The sequence below is a fragment of the Pseudorca crassidens genome, chromosome 7 (assembly GCF_039906515.1).
Source record: "Pseudorca crassidens isolate mPseCra1 chromosome 7, mPseCra1.hap1, whole genome shotgun sequence".
Taxonomy (NCBI): domain Eukaryota; kingdom Metazoa; phylum Chordata; class Mammalia; order Artiodactyla; family Delphinidae; genus Pseudorca; species Pseudorca crassidens.
Window position 1 is genome coordinate 100,293,934 of NC_090302.1, and position 26,443 is coordinate 100,320,376.

Below are 26,443 nucleotides of genomic sequence, written 5' to 3' on the forward strand. Positions count from 1 at the left end.
TCTCTGTTCATCCACCGCTCTGGGTGTGTCATCTGTAGCAGCACACTCATGTTCTCTCTTTCTTTGTATTTTCTTCCTGACTTCCCATGCCTTCTTACTCTGCCATGGCCTCCCCCGGGCCTGATCATTGATAAATTCTGCCCTGCTTTCAAAAGAAAAACCCAGCTGAGCACCTCAGCTCCCCCATCTCACGACTTGGCCTCTTTTATGTATGAGAGTGCACTGCCAACAGTCTTCATGTAGCATGGATATGAGTGTCATTCATAATGTTGACTCCTATTGGTCTTGCTGTCTCTCTGCCATCTCTAGGGCATTCTGTTTTATTATTCTCTTTGTTTCAGGGTCATAAACTCAGATGTCTGTGGGAGTGAAGTGGGCCAGGAGGGGACTCTAGGGAACTAAAGAGAGTAAACCCCATGACTGCAGATAACAGCCCAGCATTGTCAAATTGATTTTTAGTTTGTTTATTTTTCAATAGAAGCCAAAAGTCTAGATTTGCATATGTGTACACCTACCTATGTTTAAATGTTAATTTTAAAAAGACTTGTGAATCATTATAGGAACTAAAAAACCACATCTGTTTCCTAGATCCAGCCCACAGGCTCCCAGCATGCAGCCCATGTTCTGCGTGGCTTCGGAAGTTCTTTGATCTGATTGCTGGAACATGTGTCCTCTGAGAAGTCTTCATTTAAAATTAATCTTGATTTGGAATAGTATACTGTTGATTTCTGTTTCTGTCATAAAGCGTTGGCAACTTCATTTCACTTGTGTGCTACTTTACTTTATTCAGATTTTGAAGGATCCTCTGTTCTTAATGTCAGATCTCTTAAGCAGTGAGAGGTAGAAGATGCTGATATAAGATATTCTTCTGGCAATATCATTCTCTCTCCTAATCGGAAAGTTAGGAAGATCTACTTATGGATTTGACAGTAGCTTCATTTCCTCTGCATTTGGCTCTGAATCCTTTCTTCTGGTATTGTATCCCATGTTTCCTAGTTAAAGTTCTATGGCATGAATGTAATAAGGTGCTTAGTTTACTAAAGAGAGTGGCAAAAAACATTATAGTGCATTGAAAGCATCAACTAATAAGAAACCCTTGCATATTTTTAAGCCTGGTTCTTTTCCAGGGATCTTAAGTGTCCTAATAAATTAATCAGGTAGTCAGGACCAGCTCTAGGTAACTTACGGTAACATGTTATGTAGCTAAGCGAAGAAGCCTGGAACCCAGCAAATACTCCCTCAGGTTCAAGGACCTTTTTCTCTGTTGGAATGTCCACCATCTTTGGTTCAGTCCTCTCTTTACCCTAAAGGTCCTGTGGCTTTGCAGACTCTTGAACTGCCCCTGACTGGAGCCCTATCAAGGTCCGCTCAGAGTTCCAAAGCCTGACTTATATATACTTTATCTCCTCAAGGGGAAGATACAGATGGTTGTTTGCATCATCATGGGCACACGTGACGATCTCTACAGGGCCATTAAAAAGCTGTGCTGTGTGCAGACTCCCGTGCCCTCGCAAGTGAGTGGAAACTGGGCAGGAGGCACAGAGGGAAACTCTAGCCTCCCTTGAGGCTTGGAAAAGAGGGACTAAAGTAACTATTAGAAGCCAGCATATGTAGACCCATCTGGTGAAACTTTCCTGTTACAGTAACCTGGCTAATAGCAGATGTTCTTTGTAAATGCTGCTTTCATGTTCCCAAATGAGCACTTTTGCTTGTTCATGGGTGAGTCGCCAGGTGGTTTCACATGACTGGGTTCTGAGAGTATAGGCTTTCCTTTGAAAGGAGAAAGCTGGTTTTCCTACGGAGGTTAATTTTTTTTTTAATCTGCATGAGATCTTTTTGAAAGTTTTTGTTGGCTTGTTGTTTTTTGGTTTTGATTTGTGTCGTGTGTGTGCACACACACACAACATGCCTGACCAGAAACTCTAGAATTAGAACTGTTAGTACCCAGTGCATTATCTGCCAGCCGGAGTTTCTTAAACAAATGTAGTACTTGCTCTAGAATTGTTTACATTGTTTGAAAGGTTGATAGTGTCCGCTTTCCCCTCTATTACAGGTCATCAATGTCCGAACCATTGGCCAGCCCACCAGGCTTCAGAGTGTGGCCCAGAAAATTTTACTTCAGATTAACTGTAAATTGGGTGGTGAGCTCTGGGGAGTGGATATTCCTCTGGTGAGTGATGCTGAGATATGTCTTCATTCAATTCAGCATCCCAGAGAGTCCTACCTAGCTATTTTCCTAATTTTCCGCCTAGAATTTTCCTCATTCTCAGTGCTTATAGTCTGAGTGGTTCATTGCTTGTTTTTGTATAGCCCACAAGCTTTAGAATGGTTTTCACGTTTTTAAGTGGTTGAAGAAAATAAGACTAATATCTCCAGACACATGAAAATTATATGAAACTCAGTTTTCAGTGTCCTTAAATGCGTTTTTATTGGAACGTAGCCATACTCCTTTACGTACTACCTGTGGCTGCTCGTGTGCCGTAATGGCAGAATTGAATAGTTCCTCCAGAGACGGTGTGGCTCACAAAGCCTAAGGTATTTACTTTTTAGTCCTTCACAGAAAGTTTGCCAGTCCCTGGTCTTGACGATCTCTGACTTTGTTCATAGTGTTTAAAAAATATCAAGTTGATTGCACTCTTTCTCTTCCTTTCCCAGAACTTATTTTCGTATGTTGCTTTGGGGTTCAGATAACAATTAAAGATGGGGTGATGTGTTGCTTGGATTTTTGGTTTGTTTTTGTCTTCTAACCCAGAGACAATTAATGGTGGTCGGGGTGGATGTTTACCACAACCCCAGCAGAAGCATGCGCTCCGTGGTTGGCTTTGTCGCAAGCATCAGTCTGTAAGTACCACTCCTGGCTCTATTGTGTTTGGTTACCTTATTTTAATGCCTAATCTTACTGTAAAGCCAGAAAAAATTTTTGAATATTTAATATTATAGTAAAAGTATACTGAAATTCTTCCTTCTCTATCTTCCTGTGATATTAATTTGTACAATCTCTTATCACATGTGTAAGTTTGTTCCCTGACTACAGTGTAACCTCTTTCAGAATGGGGTCTGTGTCTTGCTGGTGGTGGGGTTTTTCCCCTAGAAATGAGGGGTTTTGTTTGTTTTTTCTGATTGTAAAAATAAAGCATGCTCATGCAAAAATCTCCAGAAATTTAGAAAGTGAAAATTCCTCATGGTCTAGCTTTCATTAACCACCACCAAAGATTTGGAGTATGTATATACTTTTAGGTACTCTTTTATGCATATATTAACATATAGGTAGCTGGTATACACATACAAGTGGCACATTACTATGTATACTGTTCCTCATCTTCTTTTATGTACTTAAACTGTATATTTTGGTCATTTTCCTGTATTGACACAAATAAATCTCCATCAATTCTTTTTAACTGCTGCATGGAATTTATTATATGCTATAGCACTATTTAACTAGTCCTCTGTTGGTGGATATCTAAGTTGTTAAATTTTTTCAATTGGAAGCAGTTTTGTAGCAGATATCCACAATTATGCCTGTATTTATTTATTTTTTTTTTGCGGTACGCGGGCTTCTCACCGTTGTGGCCTCTCCCGTTGCGGAGCACAGGCCCCAGACGCGCAGGCTCAGCGGCCATGGCCCACGGGCCCAGCCGCTCCGCCGCATGCGGGACCCTCCCGGACCAGGGCACGAACCGGTGTCCCCTGCATCGGCAGGCGGACTCTCAACCACTGCGCCACCAGGGGAGCCCATGCCTGTATTTTTATATTCTGTAGCTGGCTTACATGTATCTTTTCCCTACATCAGTGTGTGTTTTTCCATGTAACATAAATGCGTTTGCTGGGTACTTGTGTGACTGGTGCATGGAGAAGCCTGTGTATGCTGACATTCAGCTGTGGGCCTTCCTTTGTGAGTGTGTGTTCATCTCTCTCTCTCTCTCTCTCTCTCTCTCTCTCTCTGCTTGCCTCTGCCCCAGCACCCTCACAAAATGGTATTCACGAGTGGTATTCCAGATGCCGCATCAGGAGATGGTGGATAGCCTGAAGCTGTGCCTGGTGGGCTCCTTGAAAAAGTTCTATGAGGTGAGGAGAACAGCAGTTCTAAAGTATCAGGGTTTTTAAGGCCTGCCTTCCTGATCACTTTAAGAGGAAGTCTGATTTAGTGAGAGGGATCCCAACTCGAAGGTGAGTTTCCTAAACAGACTGACAGGCAGCTCAGAAGCACTGTTTTCAGGCTTCTACTTGTACAGAGCAGCTTAAAGAGCTCAGTGCTTTGATTTGATTTGGTAAGTAATGATTATTTCCCTGGTTGTCAGTCTGATGCCTGTGTGCATAATCTTCAGGCCCTTATCAGGAAAGTCAGGGTACATTTTAGTAATTAAAGCAGCTTATTAATTTTCTCAGCTTTCTATGGCTGTCATTAGGCACTGGTTCTTTTCATTTAAGTTCAAGACCAGTGCCTCCCTGAAAATCACCCCTAGAACTCCAAAGAATGCTAACCATGGAGAATTGCTGTCATTAAGCTGATATTGGGTCTGGAACAGTGAGCAAGCAAGGTACTGGGTTTTGCCTTGGCCAGTACATCAAAGGAAGCACTGATAAGTGGCTTTCATTTCTTAGGGTTCAGTGTTAGCCCTTTGCATAGAGATTAAACAGCAAGAAACTTAATGATTTCGCATGATTAAAGTCAATCTCTAGAACTCCACCTTGTTTCATTTTAGAATAATGTTTCCTATAGTGTCCTTCCAATGGTTTGGTACTGTTTCAGTATTAGAGATTATGTAAACCAGAAGTTAAATTTTGTCCCTGTAGAGGTCCATGTGATATGCTACTTTGTTATGAAGTCCCACTCACACCTTCCTTCTTGTAGTCGCTATTGTTTGCCTGCAAAGTTGTGTATGTCTTTTCAGCCCTAGCTCGAAGATTAGTTCTGTGAAACCTTTCTCATTTCCCCTCCTCTGCTCCATCCCTTAGCTAGACTTATTTCTTTATGATCCTCTCCCAAGGCCCTCTGTTAACATTCTGTGTAGTGATTATCACATCCTGCCTTTTATTAGTTGTTTGTATCCTTATTTATCTCTCCCTCTGGGTTGTAAATTACTTGAGCACTGTTTGGTTATGGATGGTTCTGTAGTATATTACCCTAAAACTTAGTGACATGCAGTGAGCATTTATGATGTTCGCTGTCAGGAAGTTGGACAGGGCACAGTGGGCTCCAGTTCTGCTCCATTTGGGCCCCTTCATGTGGTCTTTTCACATGAGCTAGTTTGGGCTTCCTCACAGCATGGTGGCTGGGTTCAGAGCTTGAGCATTCCAAGAGATTGAGAGAGCCAGGTAGAAAATGTGTTTCCTTGTATACCTTAGTCTTGAAAGCCATGTAGCGTCACTTCCACTGCATTCTGTAAGCCAAGTAGTAGTATCATTGTGAATATGCCTGAGTTTTGGAGGAGCCAGTGTGGGGTAGAGGTGGACTTAAAGAAACAACTGGTATGCTCTATAAGGCCATTACATATATTCTGATATTTCTGTACTAATTACTCTTTCCCCCCTTCATCTATTATAAGGCACTGTTTGTACCTTACAATAAACTTGTGCAGAACTCTTTAGCATAGAAGTTAGCTGGTGGTTAGCTAGTCCTGTTCTTCCTCAGGCCAGTAGTTTTTCCATTTATATTACATCCTGAGGAGGCTTTAACCCAATTTCCCAATATATTTGCTTATCAATATTGGTATTATCATAAGACTTATATACATGGTATAGTTGAATCTTACCAACAAGGTTAGTTGAATCTTACCAACAAGGTCACCCTACATCATGATGCAGGGTGGTAGTAGACATAACCTGAAATATAAGAGTCAGCAGTGGCACATTACTAGAGACCCACGCAGGCATGAATAATTAGTTCAGTTCATCATTATATTGTAGGACCAAAATATCTCCCAGAGCCATGCCACTTTAGTTTGCAGGCTTCCATTCAACATTGTCAGGTTCTGAAAGCAGCAGTTCATTCGCCATTTCAGACATTGGTATACTTGAGCTAACAGACAATGTCACCTCTTGCTCTGAGTGTCTTTTAAGGCACCAATGTAATATTGTATTTTCCTCATTGCACAACCATTTATTCATTCCTTTATCCTCAACTACCATTCTTCCTTCTCTGTATTTATACCCAAACTTTTCCACCTTTAAATGGAACATTAGGTTTAGCCACTGTGCTGGTCTAGGATGCTGCCAGCAATACTAGTCTAGCAATTGCCTCCCCCTCAGTCCACTGCCATTCACATAGGGTAGGATTACATAGGTCAGAACGAGTGGGCTGTCTCACCTCCTAGGCAATATAGATGCGTGTCCTGTGAACCTCAATTTTGCCCGAGGGGGTGAAGGCACAGTCCACCCCGTTAGGCCCTTAGGAACTCTAATTACAGTTTCTTGCTTAGGGACTGTTATGGGTTGAATTGTGCCCCCTTAAAAAGATATTGAAGTCCTAACCCCAGTACCAGTGAATGTAACCTTTTTTGGAAAGAGTGTCTTGGCCGATAATCAAGTTAAGATGAGGTCATTAGAGTGGGCCCTAATCCATTACGCCTGTGTTCTTAGGAAAAGAGGACATTTGGACCCAGAGACAGACACACATAGAGGAAAGGCAGTGTGAAGACACAGGGAGTGCACCATCTACAAGCCAAGGAACACATGAGGCCACCAGGAGTCACAGAATGATAGATTCTCTGTCACAGCCCTCAGAAGGAAACAACCTTGCCAACACTTTGATTTCAAACTTTAGACTCCAGCACGGTGGAACAGTACACTTCAGTTAGTGGTACTTTGTTATGGCAGCTCTAGCAAATGAATACATGGTTCATCACAGCTTCTAGCACCCAAAGTTGCAGTCCTGGTCCGAGAACCACTGCATCAGGTAGTAAAAAAGAGGGTTAACGTCATGTGGAGGAAAACAAAAAGTATTGTCATAGCAGCATCTTTCCCCACCCCTTTTTCTTTAGATCCCCCAGAAAAGGAGAGGAGTTTATCTAGTGGGGACATTCCCTTGGCCCCTGTCATGTTGAATATGAGTACACACTCATAAAATCATGTAAGCTAGCCCTTCACACCTTTATTCCCTTCATTTTAAACAATAAATGTTTCAGTTGCTCATTCTGATTTTCTGTCAAACTGTTACTCTGGGGATGAAAGTGTGTTCCTTGGTCTGAGGAAATGTGACTTGGCAGTCCAGATTGGTATAGTGTCTTCTGTTTTAGTTCTTTTATAGTATTTTGAGAATTTGTATCTACCAGCAGATATGCAAAACCCAGTCCAGAATAGGTGTCCGTTTCTGTCAGGAACAATTTGTAATCTCCTGGAGCTGCAGAGTCAGTCCAATTTGCCACTGTGTGCGGGGCCTTCCCCTCAGGGAATCTGACCCCAGAGCCATCTGCATTCTCTGTCCTCTTGGCAGACAGAACAGTTTATTGGAATTTTGCACTTCAGAGGGTATGAGAAAAATATGTCTAGATTTAGCCCATTTCTTCATTGCTTCAGCCCTCAGTGTCCACTCATTTCATGGACCCAGGCAGGTACCGCTCGAGCAGACACACCAAGATATCAGCTTGCTGGTAACTACTTTCTGATCCTGGAAGGAGGTAGTTACTCCCCATTCACCCTTCCCCCTACTTCCTGGTAACATCTAATCTGCTTTCTGTCTCTGTGGATTTGTGTATATTATATAGAGATAATAATAAAATACATGATCTTTTGTGTTTGCCTTCTTTTATTGATCGTGTTTATAAGGTTCATCTAAATTGTAGACTATATTATTACTTTGTTCTTTTTTATGGATGAATCATGTTCTATTGTATGTTTATCCGTTCATCACTGATGGACATTTGTACTGTTCCCACCTTTTGACTATTGTGAATAGTATGAATAATACAGGCTGTGAACATGCCTGTATATGTATTAGTTTGAGTACCTATTTTCAGTTCTTCTGGGTATATACCTAGGAGTGACATTGCTGGGTCATATGGTAATTCTTTAACTTTTTGAGGAACCCTCAAACTGTTTTCCACAGTGGATGCACCATTTCACGTTCCTATCAGCAATATAGGAGGGTTCCAGCTACTCCACATCCTTGCCAACACATCTTATTTTCCTTTTTTTAATTGTAACTCTGGTGAAGTGGTATCTCATTATGGCTTTAACTTGCATTTCCTTAATGACTAATGATGTTGTACATCTTTTCATGTGCTTATTGTCCATTTGTATAACTTCTTTGGAGAAGTCCTTTTGAGTCCTTTCCCTGTTTTTCAGTTGATCTATTTGTCTTTTTCTTTTTGAGATGTAAGAGTTTTTGTTTTTATTTTTACATATTCTGGATACAGAACTCTTGTCTGATGTACGGTTTGCAAATATTTTCTCCCATTCTGTAGAGTGTCTTCACTTTCTTGATTATGTTATTTGATGCACAAAAGTTTTAAATTTTGATGGAGTCCTGTTATCTATTTTTTCTTTTGTTCCTTGTGCTGTCAAATCTAAGACTCTGTTGCCAAATTTGAGGTCATGAAGATTTATGCCTCTGTTTTCTTCTAACAGTTTTAGAGCTTTAGCTGTTACCTTTAGGTCATTGATCCATTTTGAGTTACATTTTGTATGTGGAGTGAGGTAGAGGTCCAACTCTACTCTTTTGCATGTGGTTATCCACGTGTCCCAGCACCACTTGTTGGGGAGACTATATTCTTTATAGAATGGTATTGGCACCCTTATTAAAGATCAATTAGCCCTGGATGTTTGGGTTTATTTCTGAACTCTCAGTTCTGTTCCGTTGGTCTCTATGTCATCCTTATGTCAGTACAACACTGTTTTGATTATTGCTTCTTTTTAGTTAGTTTTGAAATTAGGAAGTCTGTGTCTTCCAGGGTTTTTTTCAATATTGTTTTGGCTATTCAGAGCCCCTTGGAATTCCATATGAATTTGAGAATAGGCACTCCCATTTCTGTAAAAAGGGCCATTGGAATTGCGATAGGAATTGCATTGAATTTATAGATCACTTTGCAAGTGTTGTCATCTTAATAATATTCACTCTTGCAATATGTGGGCACAGGATGTCTTTCCATTTATTTAGGTTGTATTTAATTTCTTTCAGCAATGTTTTGTAGTTTCCAGGTTCAAGTGTTTCACCTCCTCAGTTAAATTTATTCTGGGTATTTTATTCTTTTGAATGCTACTGAGTATGGAATAGTTCTGATTTCATTTTTGGATTGTTCATTGCTGGTGTATAGAAACATAATTCTTTTGTGTGTTAATCTTTAACCCTGCAACTTTTCTGAACTTAACTAGCTTTAGTAGATTTTTTTCCCCAATTCTTTGGGATTTTTCTATATAGAGTCATGTTACCTGCAAATAGAAATAGTCATACTTCTTTTTTCCCCAATTTTGATGCCTTTTATCTATTTATCCTGCTTAGTTGCTCTGACTGGAACTTCCAGTACAATATTTAATAACAGTGGTAAAAACAGGCATCCTTGTCTTTTTCCTGATCTGAGGGGGATAGTTTTAAGTCTTTCACCATTGAGTATGATGTTAGCTGTGGGTGTTTCATAGACTCACTTTATCATGTTAAGGAAGTTTCTTTCTGTTCCTAATTGGCTGAGTGTTTTTATAGTGAAAGTGTGTTGGATTTTTATCAAATGCTTTTTCTGCATATTAGTTTATAACAGTCTCATTCATATTAATACCAAATTGATTTCAGTAGTACACAAAAATTTGTTCCTTTCTGGTACTATGGTGTCCCTCCTTCTCTGTGCTAATTTTATTTTATTTTATTTTAATTAATTCATTAATTTTTGGCTGCGTTGGGTCTTTGTTGCTGTGCATGGGCTTTTTCTAGTTGCAGTGAGCGGGGGCTACTCTTTGTTGCAGTGGTGGGCTTCTCATTGCGGTGACTTTTGTTGCGGAGCACGGGCTCTAGGCATGTGGGCTTCAGCAGTTGTGGCGCACGGGCTTAGTTGCTCCGCGGCACGTGTTATCTTCCCGGACCAGAGCTTGAACCCATGTCTCCTGCATTGGCAGGTGGATTCTTAACCACTGTGCCACCAGGGAAGTCCTGTGCTAATTTTATATTAGGGTTTCCAGAGAGACAGATCAATACGGGGTGTGTGTGTATGTGTGTGTGTGTGTGTGTGTGTATTTTGAGGAATTGGCTCATGTGATTTATGGAGGCTGGCAAGTCCAAAATCTGCAGGGTAGGCCAACAGGTTGGAGACCCAGGGAAGGGCTGATGTTGTAGATCAAGTTTGAGTTTATCCTATTTGGTATGTTTTAGTCTTCTTGAATGTGTCAGTTAACTTTTGAATCATATTTGGGAATTTTTGGTCCAATATTTCTTCAAACACTCTTTTGCCCCTTTCTCTCTCTCCTCTGCTACTGAGACTCCAATTATTCGTATGTTGTTATGCTTGATGGTGTCTCACAGGTCTCAGAGGCTGCATTCATTTTTCTTCCTTTTTTTCTTTGTTTCTCACACTGGATAATCTTGATTGATTTATCTTTTAGTTCACTGATTATTCCTTCTGCCTGATCACATCTGCTCTTAAGCCCCTCTGGTGAATTTTTCATTTCACTTATACTTTCTGATTCCAAAATTTTTGTTTGGTTCTTTCTTACAGTTTCTATCTTTTTTTTTTTTGCGGTACGCGGGCCTCTCACTGCTGTGGCCTCTCCTGTTGCAGACCACAGGCTCCGGAAACACAGGCTCGGTGGCCATGGCTCACGGGCCCAGCCGCTCCGCGGCATGTGGGATCCTCCCGGACCAGGGCATGAACCCGTGTCCCCTGCACCGGCAGGCAGACTCTCAACCACTTCGCCACCAGGGAAGCCCACAGTTTCTATCTTTATTGGTAGTCTTTACTTTGTGAGATTTTCCTTAAGGTCTTTAGATATAGTTTTCTTTAGATCTTTGAACATTATTTAAAAATGGTTGGGGGCTTCTCTGGTGGCGCAGTGGTTAAGAAGCCACCTGCCAATGCAGGAGACACAGGTTCGAGCCCTGGTCTGGTAAGATCCCACATACCGTGGAGCAGCTAAGCCTGTGCGCCACAACTACTGAGCCTGCGTACCACAACTACTGAAGCCTGTGCACCTAGAGCCCATGCTCCGCAAGAGAAGCCACCGCAGTGAGAAGCCCGTGCACCACAATGAAGAGTAGCCCCCGCTACTAGAGAAAACTAGAGAAAAGCCTGCGCGCAGCAACTAAGACCCAGAGCAGCCAAAAATAAATATAAATAAGTAAATAATTTAAAAAATAAATAAAATAAAATAAAAATGGTTGATTTCAAGTCCTAGTCTAATATAACCAATGTCCGGGCTTCTCCCCGTACAGTTTCTATTAACTACTTTTTTTCACGTGAATGGGCTGTGGTATACTATTTTTTGGCATGTTTCATAATTTTTTATTGAAAGCTAGACATATTTATTTATTTATTTTTATTTATTTTTTTTTTGCGGTACGCAGGCCTCTCACTGTTGTGGCCTCTCCCGTTGCGGAGCGGACGCGCAGGCTCAGCGGCCATGGCTCACGGGCCCAGCCGCTCCGCTGCATGTGGGATCTTCCCGGACCGGGGCACGAACCCGTGTCCCCTGCATTGGCAGGTGGACTCCCAACCACTGCACCACCAGGGAAGCCCGACATATTTATTTTTAATTAAAAAAAAATTTATTTAAAACTACATTTCTTTCTTTTTTATTTATTTATTTATTTTTTGCGATACGCGGGCCTCTCACTGTTGTGGCCTCTCCCATTGCGGAGCACAGGCTCCGGATGTGCAGGCTCAGCGGCCATGGCTCACGAGCCTAGTTGCTCCGTGGCATGTGGGATCTTCCCGGACCAGGGCACAGACCCGCATCCCCTGCATCGGCAGGCGGACTCTCAACCACTGCACCACTAGGGAAGCCGTCTTTCTTTTTTAAAATATTTATTTATTTATTTGGCTGCCTCGGGTCTCAGTTGTGGCATGCAGGATCTTCGTTGCAGCATGCAGGATCTTTCATTGTGACACGCAGCCTTCTCTCTATTTGTGGCTCATGGGCTCCAGAGCACGTGGGCTCAGTTGCCCTGTGGCATGTGGGATCTTAGTTCCTCGACCAGGAATCCAACCTGTGTCCCCTGCACTGGAAGAAGAATTCTTAACCACTGGACCACCAGGGAAGTCCCTAGACATTTTTGATATAATGTTGGCAACTCTGCAAATCAAATCTCCACCCCCAGGGATTGTTGTTGTTGCTCTTCGATGCTTTCCCTGGCCCGATTCTGTAATCTTCGTAATCTAAACTGTGTGTAGCCACTGAAATCTCCCCTTAGTTTAGCTTAGTGATCAGCTAATGACAGGACAAAAATTTCTTCAAATGCCTTGAATGTTCTGCACCCTCCAGTGATTGCTAGATTATTTTCTCAGTTACCATGGTAGTGAGGCTGCAGGTGTCACAGCTACCGCAGAGAAAGGGGAATATGAATAGAGCAAGTTAAAACACCACAAAGGTCGAGATTCAGCCAATTTCATTGAATAAATGCTGTTCAGATTGTTTTAAGCCTCTGGTTAGTTTCCACAGTTCTAAAAAAAAGTTGATTTTGACCATTTGTGCAGTGTGCTTGTTGCTTTTATGGTTGAACAGATTTTTGGAGGTCCTTACTTTCTCATTCAAGAAATATTTCTTGAAGAGTGCTTTTGACAATCTGCTTTTGTCAAGTGCAAGTGCTTTTCTAGGTGGACAGTGATTAGAGTTTAGAACCCACTAAGGGTAGATTGCACTAGAAAACCTCCATCATTTTGTTTTAGGGCCCCAAAGGGCTACATTCTAGGAATAAGGGTGATTGAAAGCAAACTGCAGCTCATCTTTGAATTATTTTAAATTTTTGAATCAGATATGATGATCCAGCGTGCTAGTGTTTCTAAGTTTCTCATAGTGCTAATACTCTAGACACCTGGAAGAAACAAACTTGAATCTTCTCCTTATGAACAGTATCATTCCAGGCGCCATGTTATTTCTATTAACAATACTGTAAATACAGGCATACCTCAGAGATATTGGGGGTTCAGTTCCAGACTACCACAGTAAAGCTAGTACTGCACTAAAGTGAGGCACAAATTTTTTAGTTTCCCAGTGCATATAAATGTTAGGTTTATGCCATGCTATAGTCTGTTAAGCGTGCAGTGAACAAATGTGCATGTTTTAATTAAAAAATAATGTGTTGGAAAAATGGCACTGATAGACTTGCTCAACACAGGGTGACACAAACCTTTAATTTGTGAAAAAAAAAATGCAGTTATCTGCAAAGTGCAATAAAGTGAAGCACAATAAAATGAGGTATGTCTGTGCTATGTTTGGCAATTTTTAAAAAGGAATATATTTATATTATACACACATGTAGGCACATATGTGTATATATTTTTGAATATATATATTACGTATATACACACGTGTGTGTATATACACATACATATGTCATGTATTTATTATATGAATACATATACATATGTATATGTATATCTACTTGAATTTAATTGAGAAGTTAATGAAGCAAAGAAGAATAAGTAGGTGAAGATACAAAACGACAGAAACCCAGAGAGATGATGAGAGCTGCATTTGGGTCCTTTTTCTTTAGGGAAATATGCTAATTCTGGAAGAGGCAGCTGAAACATTGAAAAGCTGTGGAGAACTTTTGAAGACTTAGGGATCAAAAGCTGGAGGCCAGGGCCCCCAAGCCAGTGGTAGTCGTGAGTCTTCTCCCCACTATTTGGGCTGTGAATCTGAAGAGCTGCAAACTAGGAGTAAAGAGCTATAGGTAGATCAACTCTGAATGATACTAGTCCTTGAATATGGATTCAGATGAACTCTGACTGCTAGTTTTACTGCCCACTTGCCAAAAGCAAATAAAAACCCTCTGAAGGAAGATAACATTATCCTGGGCGTCAGATTTTTCTGCAATATCTAGCAATCAATAAATAATAACCAAGAATACAAGAGAGAAAATGAAGGGACTGAAAAACTAAGAAAACCAACAGATAATTGATCCAGATGCACAGAGGATTCAGATAGACGAGTAGTCAGACATATTTTAAAATAGCTACACTTAAGTTCAGAGAAATGGAAGACAGCATTAAGAATTTTAGCAGGGCTTCCCTGGTGGTGCAGCGGTTGAGAGTCCACCTGCCGATGCAGGGGACACAGGTTCGTGCCCTGGTCCGGGAGGATCCCACGTGCCGCAGAGCAGCTGGGCCCGTGAGCCATGGCTGCTGAGCCTGCGCGTCCGGAGCCTGTGCTCCGCGGCGGGAGAGGCCACAACAGTGAGAGGCCCGTGTACAGCAAAAAAAAAAAAAAAAAAAGAATTTTAGCAAACAGTTAGAAACTGGGGAAAAATGGAAATTTCTAGAACTAAAAATTATAATAACCAGAATTAAACACTTAGTGAATGGGTGTATTAGGTTGCTAGGGCTGCCAGAACAACGGCTTAAACAATAAAAATTTATTTCCTCACAGATCTGTGGGACGGGAAGTCCAAGATCAAGATGCTGTGCTGGCAGGGCTGGATTCTCCTGAGGCCTCTCTCCTTGTCTTATAGATGGCTGTCTTCTCTCTGTGTCGCATGGTCTCTACTGTATGTGTGTCTGTCTCCTAGTCTCCTCTTCTTAGAAAGACACCAGTCATATTTGATTAGGGCCCACCCCAGTGACCTTTTTTAAACTGAATAACCTCTCTAAATATCTGTTTCCAAATACAGTCACATTTTGGGTGTGGCAGGTTAGGACCTCAACACAAATTTTGGAGAAACACAGCTCTGTGCATAACAGTGGGCAACAGTAGTTTAGACTTAATTGAGGAAATTAAGAGACAATTGAAAGATAGGTAAGAAGAAAATAATCAAACTGCACTGAGATACGGAGGGTTAGAAAATATAACAAGGCAACAGACGTGGGAGTTATGGAGTTAAAATATATTATACACGTAAGTGGTCCACAAGGAGGTTAGAGAGAGCAGAGGGCAGAAAAACAATGGTAAAGAATATTCCAAAAGTGTTAGAAGACATTAAGTCACAGATACGAGAAACCCAACAAATCCCAAGCAAGATATAAAAAGAAAAGTACACTTAGGCACATTAGAGTAAAACTGTTGAAAGTAAAGACAAATATATATATACATATTAAGGCAAGTCAAAGGAAAATAAAAGAGGTTACCTTCAAGGAGCAACAAATTGACTAATAGTGAACTAGTCAAAAGAAACAGTTTAAGCCACAAGATAATAAAATAATAGCTACAAAATGCTGAAAGAAAATAACTACCAATATAAAATCCAATATCCACTAAAAGTAACTTCTAATAAGGTGAAAAAAGACACTTTGTGGCAAATAAAAAATTGAGAATGCTTGTCACCGGCAGATTTGCACTGAAGGAAAATACAAAAGAGCATTTTTCACCTACAAGGAAAATTATCCCAGAAAACACTTAGAAATGGTTAAAGGAATAAATACAGGAATAAAAGTGCCAAGTATGGGGATAAATTTAAATGAATACCTACCATCTAAAATAATAATGTTTTTGAGTGGATATATATTCATTTGTGTGTATAAATTTCAAATTGATGACAGTAATAGCATGTATATCTGGAAGAAGTAAATGAAGTTCCAGTGCCTTTAGTTTCTTGAATTGTTGAGGAAAAGGTGAAAGTACTAATTTATATTACAGTTTGATACACTAAGAGCTATGTTGTAATTTCTAGGGTAGCCACTAAAAGAATGAAAAAAGAGTTATGTAACAATCAAAATGAGAGAAGAGAAAATAACAAAAATTTTTTTAAGGAAGAAAGGAGAAGAATATAGAACAAATAGCAAGCAGTACTTGGACCTTGAAAATGTTATGCTAAGTGAAAGAAGCCAGTCATAAAAGACCACGTTTTATATGATTCCATTCATAAGAAATGTTCAGAACAGGGAAGTTTACAGAATCAGAAAGTAGGTCAGTGGTTGCTTAGGGCTAAGTTGGGGAGAGAATAGGAGGTGGGTAGAATGGTGGTAGTTTAAGAGTGTGGGGCTTCTTGTTGAGGTGATGAAAATGTTATAAAATCAGTTGTGGTGATGGTTTTACATATCTGTGGATATACTAAAAAACATTGAATTTTACACTTTAAATTGATGAATTATATGGTGTGTGGATTATGTCTGAATAAATAATTTTTTTAAAAAAATTTAAAGAATCATATAGAAATTCTGGACTTCTAAAATGTAATAAATGAAAATTTCAGTAGAGGGGCCTAACATCAGATTGGATTAAGCGGAAGAAATAACTACCAAATTTGAAGATAGGTCAGTTGAGATTATTGAGTGTGAAGAAAAGAAAGAAAAAAATAAGGAAAATTAACAGAGGCTCAGAGATCTGTGGGACACCGTCAGCCATAGCAATATAAACATAATGTGATTCCCAGAAGGGGAGTAGTGAGAGAGAATTGGGAACAAAGGACATTGGAAGGAATAATAGCCAAAAATTTCCAAAATTAATAAAGAAGGTAATCAGTTCATCCAAGAAGCCTAACGAACACTAAGTAGGAAAAACTCAAAGATACCCATACCTAGACACAACCAAGTAAGACTGCTAAAAGACAAAGAGAGCATCTTGAAAGCACCAAGAGAATTGCTCATTATGTTCAAGGCATCTTCAATAAGATTAAGAGCTGACTTCTCATCAGAAATCATGGAGGCCAGAAGGCAATGGGATGACATATTCCAAATGCTGGAAGAAAAAGAAGGTTGAATAAAAATTGTATATCCAGAAAAGCTGCTGTTGAGAAATAAAGGAGAAACCTTGACAATAATATTATGCTCAGTGAAAGAAGCTAGACATAAAAAGCCACATATTTATATTATTCCATTTCTATGAAATATCCAGAATAGGAAAATTTGTAGAGACAGAAAAGAGATTACTGGTTTCCAGGCATTGAGGATGCTGGCAGGAATAGGATGCTGGCAGTAACTGCTAAGGGGTATAGGGTTCTTTTGGGGGTGTTGAAAATATTATGGAATTAGGTAGTGTTGATAGGTATATAACTTTGTGAGTATACTAAAACCACTGAATTATACTCTTTGAAATGGTGAATTTTATGTGATTTACATATCATTTTTTTTTTTATTGGAGAAAGTAAGACTCTCAGATAAACAAAAACTAGGGGGATTTGTCACTAGCAGACCTGTCCTACGAGAAATACTTAAGGGAGTCCTTCAGGTAGAAATGAAATGACACTAGACAGTAATTTGTATCCACATGAAGAAGTAAGTACCACCAGGAAAGGTAACTATATAGGTAAACATAAGGAGAGCAAAAATTTATTTTTGTTTGTAATTTTTCTTGTAGTCTGTGTCTTAAGAGACAAGTGCATAAAGTGGTAAATATAAATCTAAGTGGATATGCATACAGTGTATAAAGATATAATTTGTATGACAATAAAGGCACAAAGTAGAGGGGAGGGAATGGAGCCATAACAGGAGCAAAGTTTTTGAATAATACCAAAATTAATTTTGTATTGGGACTTCCGTGGTGGTCCAGTGGTAAAGAATCTGCCTTACAATGCAGGGGACGCAGTTTCTATCCCTGGTCAGGGAACTAAGATCCTACATGCCACAGGGCAGCTAAGCCCACGTGCCACAACTACTGAGCTCGCGCGCACCTCAACTAGAGCCCATATGCTGCAAATTACAGACCCCATGTGCTCTGGAACCCGCGTGCCACAACTGCAGAGCCCACATGCCCTGGAGCCTGTGTGCCACAACTAGAGAAGAGAAAACCTGCACACCACAAGTAGAAGTCCTTGTACCACAACGAAGAGCCCGCGCACCGGTGCAACGACAGATCCCACGTCTAAGACCCAACACAGCCAAAAGTAAATAAAATAAATAAATAAATCATCTTTAAAAAAAATAAATTTATTTATTTACTTATTTTTAGCTGCATTGGGTCTTCACTGCTGCATGTGGGGGGCTTTCTCTAGTTGCGGCGAGCGGGGTCTGCTCTGCATTGTGGTGCATGGGCTTCTCACTGTGGTGGCTTCTCGTTGCAGAGCACGGGCGCTAGGTGTGCGGGCTTCAGTAGCTGTGGCACACAGGCTCAATAGTTGTGGCTCATGGACTCTAGAGCACAGGCTCAGTAGTTGTGGCTCACAGGCTTAGTTGCTATGAGGCGTTTGGGATCTTCCTGGACCATTGCTCAAACCCGTGTCCCCTGCATTGGCAGGCGGATTCTTAACCACTGCGCCACCAATGGTTTAAATCTTTAAAAGAATCTTTAAATCTTTTAAATCTTTAAAAAAAATTTTTGTATTAACTGACCAAATGAGATTGTTATAAGTTAATATGTTAACTGTAATCGCCAGGTGAAACACTAAGAAAATAACTCTGAAAAATAAAAGAAAATGAACGACAAGGGAATTAATATGGTAACTAGAAAGTGTCTATTTAATACAAATTAAGGCAGTTGAGGAAGAATAGAGGGACAAAAAAGATATAAGGCATGTGGAAAAAAATAGTAAAATGGCAGATGTAAATCTTAACCGTATCAGTAATTACATTAAATATAAATGGACTAAACACCAAAGGTAGAGATTAGCAACTTGGATTAAGTGAAAATATGAAGATGTGCTTTCTCCAAGAGACATATTTTAGTTTCAGAGACACAGGAGGTTGAAAGTAAAAGAATGGAACAAGATAAACCAAAAGAGAGCTGGAGTAGCTATACTAATAACAGGCAAAACAGACTTTAAGATAACAATTCTTACTAAAGACAAGAAAGGACATTTCGTAATGGCAAAAGGGTCAATCCATGAGGAAGTCATAAAATATAAACATATATGAAACTAACAACATACATCCAAAAATATATGGAACAAAAACTAACGTAAGTGAAAGGAGAAATAGACAATTCTACAGTAATAGATGGAGATTTCAAAACTTCATTTTTGATAATGGATAGAACAGTTAGAAATAAGATCAACAAGGAAATAAAATACTTGAACAACTCTGCGATCCAACTCAAACTAACAGACATCTACAGAACACACACCAACAGAACACACATTCTTCTCAAATGTGCGTGACACATTCTCCATGATAGAACATATGTCAGGTTATAAAACAAGACTCAGTACATCTTAAAGGATTAAAATCATGCAAAATATGTTCTGAAACCACAATAGAATGAAATTAGAATATAATATGTGGGACATTTGGGAAAGTCACAACTATATGGAAATTAAACAATATTCCCAAGTAACCAGGAGGTCAAAGAAGAAATCAAAAGGAGATTAGAAAACGCTTTGAGATAAATGAAAATAAAGACAAAACATACCAAAACTTGTGGATGTATGTAAAAAAGTGCTTCGAAGGAAAATTTATAGCTGTAAACACCTATAATAAAGAAGAAGAAAAATCTCCAAATAGCCCAAGTTCCACCTTAAGAAATTAGAAAAAGAAGAGCAAACTAAACTCAAAGCAAGAAAGAAGGAATTGATAGAGATTATAGCATAGAGAAATGAAATGCAAAATTGAAAAACAACAGAGAAAATCAATAAACCACAAATCGATTATTTGAAAAGATCAACAGAATTGATAAGCCTTTAGCTAGACCACCCATGAAAAAGAGAAGATCAGATACTAAAATCTGGAATGAAAAAGACTACACTACTGACCTTACAGAAATAAAAAAAGGATTTTAAGAAAATACTATGTATGAATGGCTGTATGCCAAGAAATTAGGTAACCTAAGTGAAATGGACAAACTCCAAGAAGGGCACAAACTATCAAAACTTTTTAGTTGTACCAAACATTTTAAGAATTAATACTCTTTCACAAACTCTTCCAAAAAATAGGAAAGGAGGGAACACTTCCCAGTTCGTACCATAAGGCCAATATTACCTTGATACTAAAGCTAAACAAAAATACCACAAGAAAACTGCGGAAGACATCCAGACTGGAAAAGAAGAAGTTAAACTATGTCTGTTTCTATTTGACATTATCTTACATATAGAAAACCCTAAAGAATAAACACACTCTATTGTAGCTAGTAAAAGAGTTCAGCAAGGTTGAGGATACAAGACTGCTGTACAATAGCCAACTATTTCTTTACACTAGCAATGATCAATCCAGAAATGAAAGTAAAATAATTCCATTTATAACAGCATAAAAGAGAACTATGTAGGAAAATGTTTAGCAAAAGAAGTGCAAAAAATATACTGAACACTGCAGAACATTGTTGAAAGAATTGAAGAAGACCTAAGCAAAAGGAAAGACAACCCATATTCAAGACTTAATATTGTTAAAATGGTAGTACTCCTTACATTAATCTACAGATTCAAGGAAATACATATCAAAAGTCTAACATTTTTTTTGCAGGAATAGACAAATTGATTTTCAAATTCATATGGAAATGTGAAAAATTCCAGAATAGGCAAAACAATTTTGAAAAAGAAGAAAATTGAAGGACTCATACTTCTGAATTCAAAACTTACTACAAAGCTAGAATAAACAAGACAGTCTGGTACTGAAATGGAAAGAGACGTAGAGATCAGTTGAGAGTCTAGAAGTAAACCTGTGTGCTTATGGTAAACTGATTTCTGCAAGGGTGACATTCAATGGCGAGAAAGCATAGTCTTTTCAGGAAATGGTGCAGGGAGTACTGGATATCCACATGCAAAAGAATGAAGTTGGATCCTTGCCTCACACAATATATAAAAAATAACTTCAAATGGATCAAAGACCTAAATATAGGAACTAAAACTATAAAACTCTAGATGATGGCATAGGTTTATATCTTTGTGACCATTTAACAGACAACAGTTTATTAGATATGATACTGAAAGCAAAAAGCAAGTCAAGAAAAACATAAATCAGACTTCATCAAATTCAGAATATTTTGTGCTTCAAAGTACAAGAAAGTGAAAAGACAACCCATGGAATGGGACAGAATCATTCATCTGGTATATCTAGTACAGGTATAGTTTCCAGAATATACAGCTGAAAAACAAAGAGACAAATAACCCAGCATAAAAATATGCAAACATTTGAATAGACATTTCTCCAAAGAGCATATACAAATAGACGAGAAGCACATGAAGAGAGCATAATATCATTAGTCATTAGGGAAGTGGAAATCAAAATCACAATGAGGTACCACTTCACATGAAAACCAGATAAAGGCATTACAATAAAGGAAGCTACAGATCAATATTTCTCATGATTATAGATGCAAAAATCTTCAACAGAATATTAGTAAAGCAAATCTAACAATGCATAAAAAGAATTATACACCATAACTGTTCTGAGTTGAATACTGCCTCTCCAAATTCATGTCCACCTCGATCCTGTGAATGTGATGTCATCTGGAAATAGGGTCTTTGCAGATTCAGTCAGGTTAAGATGAGGTTAGGCTGGATTAGGGTGGGCCCTAAGCCAATGATGTATTCTTAAGAAGAGGGAAGTTTGGTCAGAGTCTTAGAAGGTCATGTGAAGGAGCAGAGACACAGACACACAGGAGAAGGCACTGGAAAGGTGGAAGCAGAGATCAGAGTGATGTATCTACAAGCCAAGAAACACTAAGGATTGCCAGAAACCACCAGAAGCTAGAATAGGCAAGGAAGTATTCTTTCCTAGGGCCTTTGGAGGAAGCATGCGAACCTGCTGATACCACAGTTCTGGACTTCTGCCCTCCAGAACTGTGAGAGAATACATTTCTGCTGTTCTAAGCAACCCAGTTTGTGGTTGTTACAGCAACCCTTAAAAAGGATACAACAACCAAGTGGTTTGTATTCCAGTTATGCAGGGCTGGTTCAGCATTTGAAAATCAATCAGTGTGGTCTGTCACATCAACAGGCTAAAGAAGAAAAATCCTATCATGTCAACAGATGCAGAAAAAGTATTTGACAAAAGTCAACTCACATTCGTGATTAAAAAAACAAAAAAGAAAAACAAGCAAACAAAAAACAACAACAAACCTCCCAGCAGACTAGAAGTATAGGGGGAACTTCATAAACTTAATACAGAACATCTACAAAAATCCTGCAGCTAACCTTGTACTTAATTGTGAGAAACTAGATACTTTTCCCCTAGGATCAAGAACAAGACAGTTATTTCTTCTCTCACCACTCCTATTCAGCATCATACTGGAAGTCCTAGCTAATGCAAAAAGACAAAAGGAAGTAAAAGTTATACAGTCAAAAAGGAAGAAAAAAAACTTTGCAGGTAGCATGGTGTCTATGTATACAGCTCAAGAAATCAACAACAAAACTGCTGGAATTACAAGGTTGCAGAATACAACATAAATATACAAAATTAAATTGCTGAAAAAACCCACAAAATCAATTCCTTTTCTATATATCAGCAATGAACAATTGGCATTTGAAATTAAAAACAATACCATTTGTATTTGCACCAAAAAATGAAACATTAGATGTAAGTCTAACAAAGCTTATATGAGATTTACATGAAAACTCTAAAACTCTCATGAAAAATATCAAATATCTAAATAAATGGAGAGATAGCCCATGTTCATTGATAGGAGGACTCAATATTGTTAAGATGTCAGTTCTTCCCAATTTATCGATTCACTGTAGCCCTAGTCAAAATCCCAGCAAGTTACTCTGCAGATATTTACAAACAGATTGTAAAGTTTAAATAGGTAAAAGACACAGGGTAACCAACACAGTACCTAAGAAGAACCAAATCAGAGGGCTTCTGTTACTCAAAGAGTTACTATGAAGCTACAGTAATATAGATGGTGTGGTATTGACAAAAAGAAAAATAGACATGTCAAGGTAACAGAATTGAGAGCCCAGAAGTAGACCTATACAAATAGATTGCAGTGATCTTTGATAAAAGATCATGGGCCACTTCAATGGAAAAGGAGAATCTTTTCAACAAGTGGTGCTGGAACAGCTGCCCATCCACATGCAAACAAACAAAACAAACAAAAACTATACCCAGATCATATACCTTTCACAAAAATTAACTCAAAATTATCACAAACTTATCTTTAAAATGCAAAAGTTTAAAAAGTATAGAAGATAACATAGAAAATCTTGGTGACCTTGGGTTTGGTGATGACTTTTTGATACCAAAGCACTATCCATGAAATAAAGAACTGATAAACAGGACTTAATTAAAATAAAAAAACAACTGTGAAACTTCTGTGAGAGGCATTAAGAGAATGAAAAGAAGCTACAGACTGGGAGAAAATATTTGCAAAACATATCTGATAAAATACTGTTATCTGAAATATACAAAGAACTCTTAAAATCTCAATAAGAAAACAACCTAATTAAAAGATGGGCAAAAGACTTGAACAGACTTCTCACCAGTGAAGATATACAGATGGCAAATAAGCATATGAAAAGATACTCAGTATAACATTAGGGAATGGCAAATTAAAACAACAAGATACCACTACACATCTATTAGAATGGCCAAAACCTAAAACACTGACAACACCAAATGCTAGTGAGGATGGGGAGCAATGGGAACTCTCATCATTGTCTGAGGGAATGTGAAATGGTACAGCCACTTTGGAAGGCAGTTTGGTAGTTTCTTACAAAACTAAACATACTCTTACTATACGATTCAGCAGTCACACTCCTTAGTATTTACCCAAATGAGGTGAAAACATATGTCCACACAAAAACCTGCACAAAGATTTTTATAGCAGCTTTATTTATAATTGCCCAAACTGGAAGCAACGAAGATGTTCTTCAGTAGATGAATGGACAAATAATCTATGGTACATCCAGACAATTAAATACTCAGCAGTAAACAGAAATGAGCTATCAAGGCATGGGAAGATATGGAGGAATCTTTTTTTTTTTTTTTTGGTGGTACGCGGGCCTCTCACTGTTGTGGCCTCTCCCGTTGCGGAGCACAGGCTCCGGACGCGCAGGCTCAGCGGCCATGGCTCATGGGCCCAGCTGCTCTGCAGCACGTGGGATCTTCCCGGACCAGGGCACGAACCCGTGTCCCCTGCATTGGCAGGCGGACTCTCAGCCACTGCGCCACCAGGGAAGCCCTGGAGGAATCTTAAATGCATATAACTTAAGTGGAAAAACCCAATCTGTAAAGGCTACATACTATATAATTCCAACTATAGGACATTCTGGGAAAGACACAAAACTACGGACACAGTAAAAAGATCAGTGATTGCCAGAGGTTTGGGAGGGTGAGGAAGGGAAGTATAAATAGGGAGCACAGGGGGTTTTTAGGGCTGTAAAAGTACTATAATGGTAGGTAAATGACATGCATTTCTTAAAGCCTATAGAATGTAGAAGAGAGTGAATGCTAATATAAACTGTGGACTTTAGTTAATAGTAATGTATCAATATTTATCAGTTGTAACAAATGCACCACCCTAATGTAATATGGTAACAATAGGGGAAACCATGTGTATGGTTGGTGGGGAAGGTGTATACGGGAACTCTGTACCATGGCCTCAAGTTTTTTGTAAACTTAAAACTGGTCTGAAAAATAAAGTCTCTATTTAAAAGCATGCACACACAGTGAGATACCACCTCACACACACTAGGATGGCTAAAATAAAGAAGATAATAAGAGTGTTGTCAAGGATGTGGAGAAATTGGAACCTTCATACATTGCTGGTGGGACTGTAAAATGGTAGAGCTTCTTTGAAAAACAGTTTGGTATTTCGTCAGGATGTTAAACATAGAGTTACCATATGACCCAGCAATTCTACTCCTAGGTATAAACCAAGAGAATTGAAAACATATGTCCACACAAAACTTATATATGAATGTTCATAGCAGTATTATTCATAATAGCCAAAACTGGAAAAAACCCATATAATCGATGAATGGATAAATGTGATATAGCCTGTAATGTAATATCATTTGGCAACATAAGAGAATGAAGGACTGATACAACATGGGTGAACTATGAAAACATTATGCTCAGTGAAATATTTAGTCACAGAAGACCACATATTACATGATTCTGTTTGTCCAAAATAGGCTAATCCAAAGAAACAGAAAGTATGTTAGTGTGTTCCAGGAGTTGGGGTTAGGGTGGGCGATGGGAAATGACTGCTAATGGGTATGAGATTACCTTTTGGGGTGATGAATATGTTCTAAAATTAGATAGTGGTGATGGTTGCAAAATTCGATAAATGTAAAACTTTTGACTTTTATACCTTAAAAGAGTGTCTTTTATGGTATAGCAAATTATATCTCAATAAAGCTGTGATTTAAAAAAAAAGCACCACTCCCAAACATCCATCTAGCTTACGTACCCTTGTGGAATCAGCAAAATCAACACATGCTGCCGGGGAAAAACAAGTTCAAAAGGCTGGCTTATTCCTCTGGGCCCCCATCCTTCCTCTGATACTGCCTTCAGGTAGATGTTTTTATATTTTGTCCAGCTTTTCCAGTTGTCCTCAGTGGCAGGGTTTCTTAGAAATCCTGGTCCACCACCTGAAGCCTCGTTGGCAAGCTTAATCTCATCTGTGGTTTTATTTTATTTTATTTTATTTTATTTATTTATTTTTTTTGCGGTACGCGGGCCTCTCACCACGGCAGCCTCTCCCATTGCGGAGCACAGGCTCCGGATGCACAGGCCCAGCAGCCATGGCCCACGGGCCCAGCCGCTCCGCGGCACGTGGGATCCCTCCAGACCAGGGCACGAACCCGTGTCCCTTGCACCGGCAGGCGGACCCCCAACCACTGTGCCACCAGGGAAGCCCTGTGGTTTTATTTAATATCTGTATTTAGATTTATATTTCTGGTCCAGCAAATTTTCTGGTCTCAAATTTTCTGGTCTAAGGAAATCTTCACCTTCTTAAATATTATTGACTTTTTTGTTTGTATAGGTATATATCAATAATTACCATATTAGAAGTTAAAACTGAGAACTTTTTAATGTTTTTTAATTTACTTTAAAAATAATAAGCTCAATATAGTTAATAACATAAATATTTATTTTATTTTTTATTTTAATTAGTTTATTTTTGGCTGCATTGGGTTTTCGATGCTGCGCGCGGTCTTTCTCTACTTGCGGCAAGTGGGGGCTACTCTTCGTTGTGGTGCGTGGGCTTCTCATTGCGGTGTGCGGGCTTCTCATTGCAGTGTGCGGGCTTCTCGTCACGGTGTGTGGGCTTCTCGTTGCGGTGTGCGGGCTTCTTGTTGCAGTGGCTTCTCTTGTTGCAGAACATGGGCTCTAGGCACACAGGCTTCAGTTGTTGTGGCACGTGAGCTCAGTAGTTGTGGCTCACGGGCTCTAGAGCGCAGGCTCAGTAGTTGTGGTGCACTGGCTTAGTTGCTCCGTGGCACGTGGGAACTTCCCGGACCAGGGCTCGAACCCATGTTCTCTGCATCGGCAGGCGGGTTCTTAACCACTGTGCCACCAGTGAAGTCCCATAAATAACATTTTAAATTAAAGATTACTTTCAA

The 26,443-nt window shown here is 39.3% G+C and overlaps 1 protein-coding gene across 2 annotated transcripts in view; it reads left to right on the forward strand.

Moving 5' to 3' along the window:
• The window catches only part of PIWIL2 (piwi like RNA-mediated gene silencing 2), an 86,888-nt gene that overhangs the window by 54,401 nt on the left and 6,044 nt on the right, over positions 1–26,443 (forward strand). For both annotated transcript variants that reach the window (XM_067745119.1, XM_067745120.1), the window contains exons 16-19: positions 1,413–1,514; positions 2,054–2,170; positions 2,753–2,841; positions 3,960–4,065. In XM_067745119.1, the coding sequence (XP_067601220.1) occupies positions 1,413–1,514; positions 2,054–2,170; positions 2,753–2,841; positions 3,960–4,065 (414 nt within the window). The remainder of the gene's footprint in view (positions 1–1,412; positions 1,515–2,053; positions 2,171–2,752; positions 2,842–3,959; positions 4,066–26,443) is intronic.